The following is a 14,878-nucleotide window of genomic DNA, read 5'->3' as shown; positions in this document are numbered from 1 at the left end:
TAGGGGTAGATTTTGGCATGTTAAACACTAAATTAAAAATACCTCCCTTTTTGTTTGTTTCCTCCCAGCAGTAGACTGTAATTAAATAAACAAGGACTTTTTTTTAAGGAGTGAGGGCACCGCAGTTATCAACACCTGACTCCATTCAAGGACCAAGAGCAGTCTTTTACTGTATGTGGTTCGCTGTGGTTTCAGTGCTTGTGACAGTTAAGTCTGTGTTCTAACCCTGAACCACACACTTAGCCTCCTTAGTATAGCTTTGAATGTGAGTTTTTATATTCTAGTCTTGCAAAATACCTAGGAAACACATACAGACACGCACACAGAAACCTGCCTCAGTGAGTAAATGGATGGATAACAATGAGAGCTGAGGTAGCTTGAGAGGTAGCTCAGCAGCAAAGGTGATCGCTTCAGAACAATTACTGGGACCTACATGGTCGAAGGCCAGAACTAATTCCCACATGCCAAGGCTTGTACATGACCGCGTGCAGTAGGCAAGTGCAGACACACACACACACACACACACACACACACACACACAATGTTGAAAAAAAACTGAAGATGAAATAGTAATTCAAAATAACAGTTTATGAATCAATTAAAACAAAAAAGGGACAATTACCCATAACACAGGAATCTGATGCTTAATCTGAAGGGTGCTCTGGACAAGATCTATTTACTTCAAACCATTCATCTATGCAGCTAGAAAAGAACAAAACCAGAAAAGTATAAATCCTATGTATAATGATATCCTAACAGTCATAATAAAAACATCTACTGCTTGACTTTGTGTCTTTGGAAAACAATCAGTATTTTTAAGGATCACACCTGACAAACACAGTAAAGGATGTTAATTATATTTCAGTTATTTTACATTATTAAGGGAGAACACCCTCCAACAATCATGCTATGACATACTTTCAAATTTAAAAAGAGTAACTATTACCTTAAAGAACTACCATTTCATTAATATTCAAAAGTTAGAAAAACATTTCCTTTTCAAAATAGTTACACACAGGCCTGTTTAGCTTGCCTAGCAATGTAATAAAAAGCTTTAAAATTGTAATTCTTGACAATATTCTTAACATTTAAAATTTCATGTTTATATGCAAAGATACCCTGATCTATTTACATTTATAGAGCATTCATGGTCTTACTGGAAATTATATATAGGGTACATATAATTATGCTCTTTCTTTGGGTTTGTGTGTATGTGTGTATATATATATATATATGCATGTGGAAGCCACACACAACCTAGGAGGTCATTCCTCAAGTGCTTCTCACCTTTTTTGTTAAAACAAAACAAAAACCAAACAAAACAGGGCTTGTCACTAGCCCAGAATTCTCTAAGTAGGCTAGTGAGGCTAGCTGTCCAATGAGTCCCAGGGATCCGGATGCTCACCTTCACCTCCTTAGCACTGAGACTGTAAGGGCTTGTCACCACAGCAGCTTTTCTAGGTGTGTTCCAAGATTGAACTCAGGTCCTCATTCTTACAAGACAAGCACTTTAGTGAGCTATCTTTGCAGCTCATAATTATTCCTAACATAGATCAGCAATGTCCAATGCAGTAGTTATTTAAATTTATTAGCTTAATAAACAACAGAGTCCAGTTTCTCAGCCTCATTTCAAGTGCTCCCAGTAGTGATGTGTAATGGCTGTTGGACAGATGTAACACATTTCCCTCAGTGAACAACAACAACAAAAAAAACCCAATTGTACATTGTTCCTTCATTTTCTCAAAATCACAGAGCTGTGGCAAATGATAACATCAATGTCTTCAAAGGACAAGTAACTCGGCCAGCAGCGTATGAGTACTAAAGCAGGATTCAAACTTCTCAGAGTTCTCAATGGGCACATGTTAATAATTTCTGTATGCTCAGAAAGCCAGGTTAGCTAGTATCCTGAAGGGACAAATGAAAAGATGTCATCCTCATACCCTGACAAGGTGGTTCTACAGGTGAAAATAGAAGAGAGGTAAACTACCTCAATAATCATGTCTTCCAAGTGACTAAAGCACCTCCTGCTACCACCGTAATATTTACTCTAAATATCACACCCTAATTTGTTCACAACATGTTTTTAGTCTGATCTGTATGTACCACTGCACTCTAAAAAAACCTCCCATCTATAAAAATACATCTCAAAACAAAATGTTCCAGCTGTAGTTACACTCACAGTGCATCTGAATAATACTTATGCAGTCTAAAATGGGTTCTTATTTTATATCCATGTAATCTAGGCTCATCATGAGAAGGCAATAACTCACTCCAGATCCCATCACATCAAACTAGTATCAACCGACAAAGTTTCTATTGTAAACTACCTCACTGGTTGTTTAGACAGTGATAGCCCTTTCTCCTAGCAGCTCCAACAGGAAATCAGTATTCTGAATTTTATTCTCAGGCATTTTCTTACCACATAACTATAGAGGCATGTATTCTAAAAACACACAGTATTGTCTCATGTTTAAAAATCTACATTAGTGCCACCATAAATAGTATGCCTTCTTTGCCTTCTTTGTAAGTGCTTTTAAATGTGTATTCCATTATAAAGTATAGCACATGGACTTGATGCCACAAGCTGCTTGGGTTACTGAGGCAGGCAGAAAGATTATAGGTTTAAGGCCAGCCTAGAAAACTTGATGAGATCCTGTTTCAAAATAAATAATGGTAAAGAGTATACCACAATTTTCTTATCTGTTCTTTTACTATAGATATTCCCAATTATCTATGAACAGTCTCTGAAAGGTCACGCAAATTATAAATTAATCTTGTCACTAATTACAGTTTGAACTGGTGTTTTAGAGTTACAGTAAGGCCTTCTCACATCCTGGTTTGGATGCTTTCTTTACTCCTGGTCTTAATTTTGGGCAGTGGCTGCTCTCTCTAGACTTCTTCTGAAGCACAGACTTGAGAACAGAATGACTGACTTATGGCATATGCATTGTAACTATAGCTGCCTCCTACCAACCACATCAATCTTCTTTACTGAATTACATTTCCAAAAATATTTTATCCTAATTTATATGTAGGATGTGTGTGTGTGTGTGTGTGTGTGTGTGTGTGTGTGTGTGTGTGTGTGTGAGAGAGAGAGAGAGAGAGAGAGAGAGAGAGAGAGAGAGAGAGAGAGAGAGAAGATATTTGGTGATCATGTGCTGGCAAGAGCCCACAGGAGTGAGTTCTTTCCTTCTACCTAATGGTGCTGGAGATCAAACTCAGGTTGTCAGACTTGGGGTGAGCATTTTTACCCACTGAACTACCTCACTAGTCACAATTTTTTCTTGGTACTACCTCATTAGTCACAATTTTTTCTTGGTATTTTTCAATGTTCTACAGTTTTTTTCCTACAAATTTTCAAGAAGCTACTATTATTCAGGTACCTCAGTTACAATATTTGGGGTGAGGTCAGGCATCTGAAACAAGATCTTGCTATGCTGATCACAAATTAGACATCTTTCTGCTTCCGCCTCCTAAATACTGGCACTCTTTAATGCTTTTTAAATAACCCTTTTCATGAAATTATAAACTTAAAATAACAAGGTTTGATGGTAAAAAACAGATTACAGGCAGACCATGCAACATAATTTGTTATCAGAACAATGACATTTTCATTTCTGCAGCTGTACAAAGCAGCACGTATGGTGCTAGAAAAGGTATCACCTGGACCAGGCTATTACCATGTCATTATGCTATCATGCTTCTATCTGCCAACTTAAGCATCATCTGCTACACAAACTAACTAAAGGACTGTGTGTTATTTCAATCACAAAACTTTTGTTGTTAAGAGCCATTTCTACTACAAAGTCTAGTTTCTACCTCAAATGTAAATATGCTAAAGTTTTTAAACAATGTTATCAATCTTCCAAGTTTATCATTTAAATTTGTCTATGTGTATGTATGTGTGCCTAAATGTATGTGCATCAGCCTTTGATGTCAGAAGAGAGAGTTAAATCCTCTGGAACTGGAGTTACAGGAGGCTATGAGCCACCATGTGAATGCTGGGAACCGAGCCTAGATCCTCTTCACAAGAGCAGAACAGTATTCTTAGCTGCTGAGTCATTTTTGAGCACTCCTAAGCTTATTTGGGGGGGGGGGGGGGGGTATATCTTAAGCAAAAAGTTTTTTACCAAAAGGTCAAAAACAATTCCTTATTTTTTCCCTACTTCTTTAGATTTTTGAATTTCACAGATATTATGGAGAAACCTAGAACTTTTATTTCAAATTTTAAAAATGATTCAACTGTTTTTCCATATCAATAACCAATTAATCCCAGGACTACTCATCAACAGCCTACTCTACGACACTGTAACACCATCTTTAGTCAAACAATTTTTTTTTAGTGCCAACATTTCCCAAATTTTAACACATTTAAATCTTCACAACCATATGAAGCTTGTACTACTGTCTTTACCTTAAACATTCAGAGACAAGAAAATTAAAATCACATAGTAAATTAATTAGTGGAAGGGTCGAGACCCTGATTGCAGCATCCATGTCCTTAGGTCCCAGGCTCTGGTCTCCCCATTCAGGCTCACGTGTTTATGGACTCAGTTCTGTCCATACTTGTTTAATTTCTGCACCTCTTAGGACATATGTCCCATTAGGATTATTCTTCATGAATATGGTCACTACTCTTTAGCCCTTCACTTATTGGTGTATATGTATTTTTAGAAACATTGTGTCCAGTTACAAGAAACTAAGATTTGATTGGGAGAGTGTTGCAGAATATTATTTTAAGGTATGTTACATTTGTTTATGCTGTGGAATATTTGTTTTAATGATGTAAAGATGTGCTGCATTCTTTTATGTTGCATTTGTTTAACTCTGTGAAGCTGTGTTACTGTGCCTCTCTAAAACACCTCATAGTCTAATATCGAGCTGAGCAGCCAATAGGGAGGCAGGAGAAAGGATAGGCAGGGCTGACAGGCAAAGAGAATAAATAGAAGGAGAACTCTGGGAGGAACAAAAAGAAAGAGCAAGAGAACAAGGAGAGGAGGATACCAGGGGCCAGCCACCTAAAATTGAAAGTAAGATTTATAGAAGTAAGAAAAGGAAAAAACCCAGAGGCAAAGGGTAGATGGGAATAATTTATGTTAAGGAAAACTGGCAAGAAACAAGCCAAGCTAAGGCCAGGCATTTATAATTAAGAGTAAGCCTCTGTGTTTGATTTATTTGGGAGCTGGGTGGTGGACCCCACAAAAAGCAAAAACAACCAACAACAGGATAGCATTAACTATATAGGCTAATTAGGGTATAAATATTATTTTTATAATACTATTTTCTATACATAATATGCTTTACATGTATATTAATCTTAGATACCTTATTTCAATAAGGTTTTAATTTTTTTAAAATAAAGTCTCATATACCTTTTCTAGAAATTATTCCTAATACATTATTGCTTTTATAGCCCTTGTTATTTTTAATGTTACTATTTAAAGAAAAGTTCATTTTTTTTCTTTGTGGGACATGAAAGAAACAATTTCCACACATATGTCACCTATCTGACAACCCAATAAACCCTCATTGATTTTAATAACTTTTATTCCTTATCATCCCTTTCTCTCTCTCTCTCCCCACCCATTCATGCATGTGTGTGCACGGGTGTATGTATGTGAGCACTCTGCTGTGCACGTAGAGGTCAGAGAGCAGCATACAGAATTGGTTCTCTCTTTCTGCCATGTGGGTCTGGAGGAATAAGCTTGAGTTGTCAGGCTTGGCAGCAAGTGCCTTTACCTTGTTTCAAATGCTACAACTTCCTATTCTTTTGTAAAATTTAAATGTATGTTATTATTTCTTTTAATTATGTGTATGTGTGTAGATATGTGCATTTGAGTGCCAGTGCCCTCTGAGGCCAGGCATGTTGGATCCCTCTGCCTATACCCTCCCCAAAAGCTGGAGTTACAGGTGGTTGTGAACTGTCTGACACAGGTGCTGGGAACTGAACTGACCAGTGTGTGCTCTTAACCCTGAGCCAACTATCCAGTCCCTAATTTTCTATTCTTTATGTGGCTACCTCAAATAGTGGTGGTTTTTGCAACAGGGTCTCTCTATTAGCCCAGAATTCACTATGTAGATCAGGATGTCCTGTAATTCACAGAGAGTCACCTGCTTCTGCCTCTTGAGTGCTGGGATTAAAGAAGTGCCATACTTGGCTTTGCTTTTTGAACTAAAAATTGTTCTGTGTTCTTCTGAAAGCAAGAAGAATGTACAAAACACCAGATGGGCTTTGGAGTCAATCACTTGGAATTCCCAATCTGTTGGAATCTTGGTTTGCCATTTGCCAGAAATAGAGGTCTGGAGAAACTTCCTACTGTCTCACTTCGCAGCTGTGAAGTGAAGTAGCTGCTAGGTTTACACAGACCACCTGCTGCTAGGTGCACACACCTGCATCACATTAAGTGCTTAAGAAATGGCAGTCTTTTAGATACAACAGATGTATGTTCAAATTTTATCTGAGCAAAGGGTGGGGTGTTACTGAAATTCTAAATTGGGCAGAAGAGTTTGAATGAAGAAGAAACTTTTTAGCCCTAACGATAATGTTTGAAACTAAGAATAATCACTTTGCTTTAATATCAATTAGTTAAAGTACTACTAAACTTACCCTTTATGGTATATACACAGGCAAGGCAGTCGTGCTATGGTGTCTCCCTGCTGCAATTCTTCAAGGCATATTGCACATTCCCCAGCATCTTTACTCAGCACATCCTCTGTGAAGAAAACAATGAATTCAGTACAAGAAAACTAGCCATCAAACTGAAAAACAAAACCCACCAAAGAATGACTTCCTCTACCTGTACAACTATACAAAACCCAGCACCTATACTTGAGGTACTGTTCACACTGAGTGATGCTCATCAGATTTGCTTCTGGACAGTGCCTTGCATTCCCATTGCACTGAGGCATGAGAGTAAGCCAGACAGACTACCATAGCTCTCAACTTACACAAGGTGCTGATCCCAAAAGATCAACAACTCAGTCATTTGTAATTGGTAATTAATATCCTTTCTGCTATGTATCAATATTAGTGTGGTGTCCAAGATAGTTCAAACAAGTTTAGTGTAGTATGGCTGAAAAGACACAAATATAAACCACCACTGTAAGTTTTTAATTAAAGGAAACAAAGAGAATTCACCACAAACAGGAAACTGCTATAAAAAAAAAAAAAAAAAAAAAGCAGAAGGCTATCAGTGCTCTTGCTTAAATTCTGAAAGCAACTTTAGAAACTTGAGAGTTTCAGAGACTGGGTACAGGAGGGAACTCTTCACAGCCCTTAATGCCACACCAACCCCAGACAGTGATCTTAGTGGTTTCAAGACAACACTGAGGGGATTTTGAAAACTGTGGCGTTTTCAAGGGAAAACCCCTTACTCCAAAGCAGATATGCCTTTAAAGGGTTCTGAAATTGTAATTTAAATTGTTTCAATGTTATTTTATTTATTTGTTTGTTGTTTATTTTTGAGACAGAGTCTTACTGTGCAGCCCTGGCTGACCTAGACTCACTATGTACACCAAGCTGGCCTCAAGTTCACAGAGATCCTCCTCCGCCTCTGCCTCCTGAGTGCTAGGAATAAAGATGTGCAACACTATACCCAGATCAATGTTCAATTTTAACCCTGCTTGAGCTAGCACGTTAGCTAGATATCCTGCCCTTTAAAAATGCTGAAAAGCATGCCATCACTGCAGAGTACGAATAAAAGACTTGCAGAGAATAGTGTAGCTCCCTCTCAATGATTCATTCTGAGACAGCAGATGGAGGGAAAATAGTCTATTTCAGTCCACAGAAAAGCCTGGTAATGAACAACTTCCGTGAATAAAAAAGGTATCAGCTTTCAAAAGCTAATGCATCATGATCAGCAACAACTACTGCAAAGATAAAAGAAAGTATTATACCATTTCCCTCACGATACTGAACTTCACTGTTTCTCTGTTGACCCTGGAGGGCCATTATCATCAACCCTTGAGGACCCCAGCCTTTCCCTTTTCTGTTTTCTCCCTAGAGAGTTCTCTTCTGTCTCTCCCTTGACCCTTTTCTTTATCTCACTGAAGTCTTAGTGTCTAGCCTATCATTTAAGGACCCAGTTCACAGTCAAAGCACTAAAGAGACAGATAACACTAAAGAGACAGATAGCAGGGAGAGCAAAAGATGATAGGTTTCATCCCCAGCATTGCAAAATAGGAAAAAACAAAAACAAAAACAAAAACACTTTGTAAAGGTCTGTAATTCTAAAAAATACAATATATTCCTACCACATAGACTGTATTTGCAAAGATAAATCAAACAAACATATGAATGAATTTTCTAATAAACTTCAAAAACCAAGCACTATTTTTTTTATGCAACCCATAACTGATTATGACATTACTGGTTTTATATAACCCCAAATAAGAACGATATACTCCCATAAGTTATGACACACAATCCTAGCACACAGAAAGCTTAGGCAGGAGGACTGCAAGTTCAAGGCTAGCCTGGGTCATACAGAGACCCTGTCTCAAAAGAAAATAATTAAAAGCAATCAAAACTGCAGCACACACTGATCTTAAAACATAGCAGTCTCTTCTAGCTGACAATGCGTTCAGACTTCAGTAGAAAACAACTCTCAAGTCTCATCACAAAATAAGATGAGTGAGATGAGCATGTGAGAAACCAATGCCATTACCATTTTCCTAAAACTCCACATTACAGATTCAACATGAACTAGAAATATGTAGAACTTTAACATGCTCTGAATATATTGTTGAGAGAAAAATAAATGGCTTCTAACACTTCTAGGCTAACCTATAACCAAGTCTCATTTCTTTATTACAATAAGTATTTTTTAAAAACTTTCTATGACAATTTTAGTATTTATTAAAGCTAAAATATCTAATTGAAGTTTTTATTTAAAAATAGTACTTTACATATAAAACACACACAATAAAGGCAAATCCAACCTATAAAACTATATTTAAGAATATAAGAATAAGAATTCTATTTTAAGAATTCTATATAATGTGGTTTTAAATGTGATGGGGGCAAGTATGAACTCTCAGATACTTTGTACCTTAATTCAGAATGTGGTATTAAAGCCAGTTATTTTGATCTTTAATTCTATTCAGTTCCAGTACAATCACAACTGTACTCTCAGTATCAAGACAAGCACACCCACACACAAACACCCCAGACAGCAGCTTACAGGCAAAGCTCGACCTCTGTTGGAAACAGCTTCCTATAAAACTGTCATACAATTAAAAGCCAAGGTTAACACTCCAGCTACTCAACGTTCAAATGTGATCTGCTAAGTGACTAAATTAGAATATGTTCATTCTTAAAGTAAAACCTCATAATCACTGTCTCAAGGAAAAAATGCTGTTTTTCTAAATTTAAAGCCTCCCTATAAAATCTACCCAAAAATATTTTTACTTAAAAAAAAAAAAAAAAAAAAAAGAAGTCACCATGCAATGTGAAAATTGAACTGCATTTTTCAAAGTGTTCACCAAACACACCTGGAGCAGTTAGGAGTGAAACTGGTACAGTGCATACCATTCTACCTCTCTGGCTCCTTATTATCTGTGTATTAATTGTGACATACAGATAAGGGAAAGCTCAGATGATGACTTTAACAAGAGGTAGGTACCAGAATCCCTTGGGGGGTACATTCAATCTCAACACAGAAACAGGTATCTGAGCTTCTTGGAGTTTTACAATATACATCTGCTTCAGAAAGGGGAGAGGTAGGAACAGCAGGTCAGAGTAGGAAGTTGAGTTGGGCATTGTGGACATTCCTATATCACACCCAGAAGACAAAGACAGAAGGAAGATATTCACAGACAGCTAGGGTACATGGTGAGAATGGGGGGGGGGGTTTGAGACCACCCACAAAAATTTATGGGTTGGTCATGGTGGCACCCTACTCCCAACAATTGGGAGGCAGAGGGAAGAGTATCTATCTCTCCATTAGTTCAAGGCCAACCTGGTCTACAATAGTGAGTTTGAGGACAGCCTAGACTACATAGTGAGATCCTGTCTCAAAAACAAAACTAAATTAAAAAGTTGAAAATTCATAATTCATGTGCTTCCATTCGATTGGATATTTGTCCCTGTGCTTTTTGCAATCTTGGATTCAACAATTCATGCTCTTGCAGTCCCTCCTCTTTCTCGACCGTTGGACACCTGGAGCTCCACCTGGGGCCTGGCTGAGGATCTCTGCATCCACTTCCATCAGTTATTGGATAAGAGTTCCAAGACGACTGTTAGGGTGTTTAGTCATCTGATCACCAGACTAGGTCAGATCAGGCTTTCTCTCGACCATTGCCAGCAGACTACGGAGGATATATCATTGTGGATTTCTGGGGACCTCTCGAGCACTCTGCCTATTCCTGTTCTCATGTGGTCTTCATTTATCATGGTCTGTTATTCCTCGTTCTCCCTTTCTGTTCTTGATCCAGTTGGGATCTCCTGCTCCCCTAAGCTTTCTTTCCCTCTAATCTTGCCCTTCATTACTCCCACTGTCGTCCAGGTTGTTCATGTAGATCTCATCCATTTCTCTGTCATTGGGTCATCCCTGGGTCTTTCCTAGGGTCCCGTTTTCTAGGTAGCCTCCCGGGAGTTGTGTAGCAGTCTAGTCATCTTTGTTTTACATCTACTATCCTCCTATGAGTGAGTACATACCATGTTTGTCCTTCTGAGTCTGGGTTACCTCACTCAGGATGATTTTTTCTAGATCCATCCATTTGCCTGAAAACCTCATGATGTCATTGTTTTTCTCTGCTGAGTAGTACTCCATTGTGTATATGTACCATATTTTCTTTATCCATTCTTCAGTTGAAGGGCATCTAGGTTGTTTCCAGGTTCTGGCTATTACAAACAAAGCTGATATGAACATAGCTGAGCAAATGCCCTTGTGGCATGATTGAGCATTCCTTGGGTATATGCCCAAGAGTGCTACAGCTGGGTCTTGGGGGAGATGGATTCTCAATTTTCTAAGAAAGCACCATATTGATTTCCAAAGTGGCTGTACAAGATTGCATTCCCACCAGCAGTGGAGGAGACCTCCCCTTGCTCTACATCCTCTCCAGCATAAGCTATCTTCTGTGTTTTTGATCTTAGCCATTCTGATGGGTGTAAGGTGGTATCTCAGAGTCATTTTGATTTGCATTTCCCGGATAATTAGGGATGTTGAGCAATTCCTTAAATGTTTCAGCCATTTGAACTTCCTCTGTGGAGAATTCTCTGTTTAGTTCTATAGCCCATGGCCGAGGAGCCTCCAGCTAGATCAGGCCCTCTGGATAAGTGAGACAATTGAATAGCTTGAACTGTTTGGGAGGCATCCAGGCTGTGGGACCAGGACCTGTCCTTAGTGCATGAGCTGGCTGTTTGGAACCTTGGGCTTACACAGGAACACATGCTCAGTCTGGAAGGAGGGGACAGGACCTGCCTATACTGAATCCACCAGGTTTAAATGAATCCCCAGGGGTGTCTTGGTCCTGGAGGACATGGGAATGGAGGGGAGGGGCTGGGGGGGAAGGGGGGGGAGGCGGGAGGACAGGGGAACCCATGGCTGATGTATAAAATTAAAACACATAATAAATAAATAAATAAATAAGATACTGAAAAAAAAAGTTGAAAATTGAAAACTTAATACAGAGTTCCATTTTGCTAGAAGTTTAATAATCAACCTCTGAAACATCCTATTACTTGTCTTTAAGTATCAACATAGGAAATGCATTCAAAATATTACAGTTAAGATTTTAAAGAATTATGTAAAATACTTTGTAAGTTACAAAACACTCCATGAAATTTGTTTTATTAGTAGGAAGGATTTTATGCACTTCTTCCTTTTCCTCCTCATGCTGATACTCCAGTTGTTCAAAGAAATCCATGTTGAAGGAACGTCCGACATTATTTCTGACCTAGCCATCTTTACACACCCATTATCCTGGCCAGACTAGAACAAAAGCATGCAGATGAGTGTGCCCAATACTGCCTATGCTGTTGCTTCATTCACATGAGGCAATACAAACCTCACTTTATTTCATTCTTTTGGATATACTTGTATTTTATGTTAATCTTATACAATAAAGATGGTTATCTACATTTACACAGGAGTAAAAAGCCTCAAGGAAGTTAAGCAACTTAACAGAAGTACTAAATTAGTTGTGTTCTAGGACCAAAACTTGGATTTAGGTTGGCTAATTAAGTAGGTTTTTGCCTACTTCATGAATTTTGCTATAAGGAATAATTTGCCTTCATTTTTAAAAACTTTCACATTAAAGTAGCATAAATATTGATGCAAATGAACAATTTTAGACAACCATAAGTGTGTGACATTCTTAAGCTGGAGAGGACCACATACTTAGAGAAAAGTATTCTTTTTTAAAAAACTCTATGTGTACTAGTGTCTTCAGGTCAGGTCTTGGATCCCCCAAAGCTGGAGTCCTACGCAGTTGTGAGTGGCCTGATACAGGTGCTAGGAATTGAACTGGGGTCTTCTGTAAGAGCAGCACACTCTGAACCACAAAAGTATCTCTCTCCAGCCCATGGAGAAAGTGTTCTTGAGACTGGTCACACGTCATTGTTAGGTGTTAATAACACATTGTAAAGGTGGAAGTACAAAGTCGCTCATACTCCACTGCTTTAGCAGCTTAAAAGCAATCCTGGCCAACAATATGTTCTATTATAAAAGAAACAGTATGTGGCCACATACCGATTGGAATCAGCTCTTGAATTGTCAACTTGTGGTAAAATATCAAACCTCAAAATATGTGTTAATGAACATACATTTAAAAGTTTATTACAAACTTCTGTAAATTGATATTTCACTTACATCTTCTCAAACTCTATTAGTTTGCACTGTCCAAAGAGATTACTTACAATTCAAGCAGCCAACTATGCAAAATTAAATATTTAGCAGGTCCAAGCACATATCCATATAGTTATTGTGGATCAAGACAACATGAAGAAAAGCAAACAGCCAAAAATCTCCAAAAGCCAAAACAAAACCAAGGCCGAGTGTGGGGCAGCCAGGACTCCATGCACAAGTCTAAATCAACACAGTCACTTTCAGACAAGCATCCAAACAGGAGGTTCATCTTTCCAGCCAATACGGTGCCAAGCACTATCACGGATCAGGCGTTTTACCTGAAGCTTTACTTTTTCTTGACCCCTCAATGATAGCAGAAGAAAACAAAAGCGGCTGAAATGTGAAATAATCCCTAGAAAAATCAAGAATTAAAAAAAAATCACAATATTAGTAAAAAGCAATTACTCAAATAATGAAAAGTGGGGGGCTCTTATTAATATTTTCAGATGTTATCTCTTAATTAGTTTAAGGAATTAATACTAATATTTGACAGTTCAGGTCCACAAGCTGTTGTTTTATGTAAACACTGTAACACAGCTTATAAATGATATTTAACAAGTGAGGCTGATTTTTAAGTTAAATATATTAATAAAAATATGTTATCAACCTTTATTAGTGTGCTTCAAACTGGAAATCTCTGGTGAGTGTTGGTTCTTGACCCATTCAGAATTGTGTTCTGGCTCACCTTGCAATTACTAGCTTCTCTGCCTCAATGCCTCCAAAGTCAGCATGTGTATGTTTTCTTTTGTATAAATATAACTAAGAATTGAACCTATTAATCATGCAGCTACCCTTCAACTGTACCATTACAATCTAAAAATAAGATCAACTCCTTAGCTTTGAGTGATGGCTCAGTTCTAAAATCCTAAACATGCAGGATTGGAGGCCAACTTGAGCTACACAGTAATGTAGTCCACGTGTCTCAAAGGCAGACACAAATATTATTTAAAAGCAGAATTTTTAATAATTTAAAAATTATATGCCTGGAAATACTTGGGAAATTCACACTTGACATCTCCTCAAAGAAAATGTGACCAAAGTGAAATGGACTTGGATCTGGAATGGGAAAACTGAACAGAAAGGATAAAGAGATGGATTTCAATTACATTTCCATTCCCAGGGTGACCTAAAAGCAAACTCAAAACAAAGTAATGAATAAAGCTAAGTTCCTTATAGGCTGCAAACAGCCGTGAAAGCCACCTAAGGAATGAGCACTCTGTGGGCATTACTTCCTAATCTCCCAAACTTTCAACCTAGGCCCCTCTTCTTTCCCACAAAAAGAAAACATACAATTATTTGATATACTGTTATCAAATATTGTCCTAAATGGCACTCTACTCGTAAAACCTTAAACTGCTGAACGTGAAAAAAACAAAAAACAAACAAACAAACAAAAAACAAAACAAAACAAAAAAAACCCGAACAAACTATGCTCTGAACTAAGATTCAGGTTCATTTATTCTTAATCACTACTACAGAGGAGAAAATCAATGACTGAAAAAAACCAAAAATCTATTATTTCTATAGGATTTTCAAGCTTAATTTATTACTGTGTACTTTTAAAATTATAATAATGCATAAAGGTAGGCTCAAAATGGCAATAAATTTGAATACAGAAACAAAAAACCCAGTCTCAAGCCCATTAAAACAAAACTACCACATGTGTATAAGTTAGACAGCTTCGGGTTTGATTCTAAACTTGCAGTTTATTTAGGAGCATCTGGAGGTGGCAGCTACCTCATAAAGCAGTGGTAAGACATGACTAATGCTTGACTATTAGTGCTGCACCTGGCATGGGGCAGGTTATGCTGAGATGATTAATGGTATACCACTACTAACCACACACACACACACACACACACACACACACACACACACACACACCAAAAACCGTTTTAGATAACCTTAAGTGTGAGAAATTCTCAGGCTGATGAGAACCACATATTTAGAAAAAGTATTCTTTTTTTAATGTAATTTTTAAAAATTTTTATTTATTTTTTTTGTTTTTCGAGACATGTTTTCTCTGTGTA

The 14,878-nt window shown here is 37.7% G+C and overlaps 1 protein-coding gene across 2 annotated transcripts in view; it reads right to left on the bottom strand.

The window, feature by feature from the left end:
* The window catches only part of Znrf2 (zinc and ring finger 2), a 79,413-nt gene that overhangs the window by 10,346 nt on the left and 54,189 nt on the right, over nucleotides 1–14,878 (bottom strand). Inside the window, exons 3-4 of one of the 2 annotated variants that reach the window (XM_036180827.1) lie at nucleotides 6,608–6,713; nucleotides 623–702 (exon numbers count right to left, since the gene is read on the bottom strand). In XM_036180827.1, coding sequence (XP_036036720.1) covers nucleotides 645–702; nucleotides 6,608–6,713 — 164 coding nt within the window. In that variant the 3' untranslated portion in view covers nucleotides 623–644. Of the gene's footprint in view, nucleotides 1–622; nucleotides 703–6,607; nucleotides 6,714–13,126; nucleotides 13,201–14,878 lie in introns of those variants that run through there. The other variant, XM_036180828.1, reaches the window with a different exon arrangement.

This window comes from Onychomys torridus, chromosome 3 (assembly GCF_903995425.1).
Source record: "Onychomys torridus chromosome 3, mOncTor1.1, whole genome shotgun sequence".
NCBI lineage: Eukaryota > Metazoa > Chordata > Mammalia > Rodentia > Cricetidae > Onychomys > Onychomys torridus.
The sequence above is the reverse complement of the archived record's forward strand: the minus strand, read 5'-3'. Positions and strand labels throughout refer to the sequence as shown.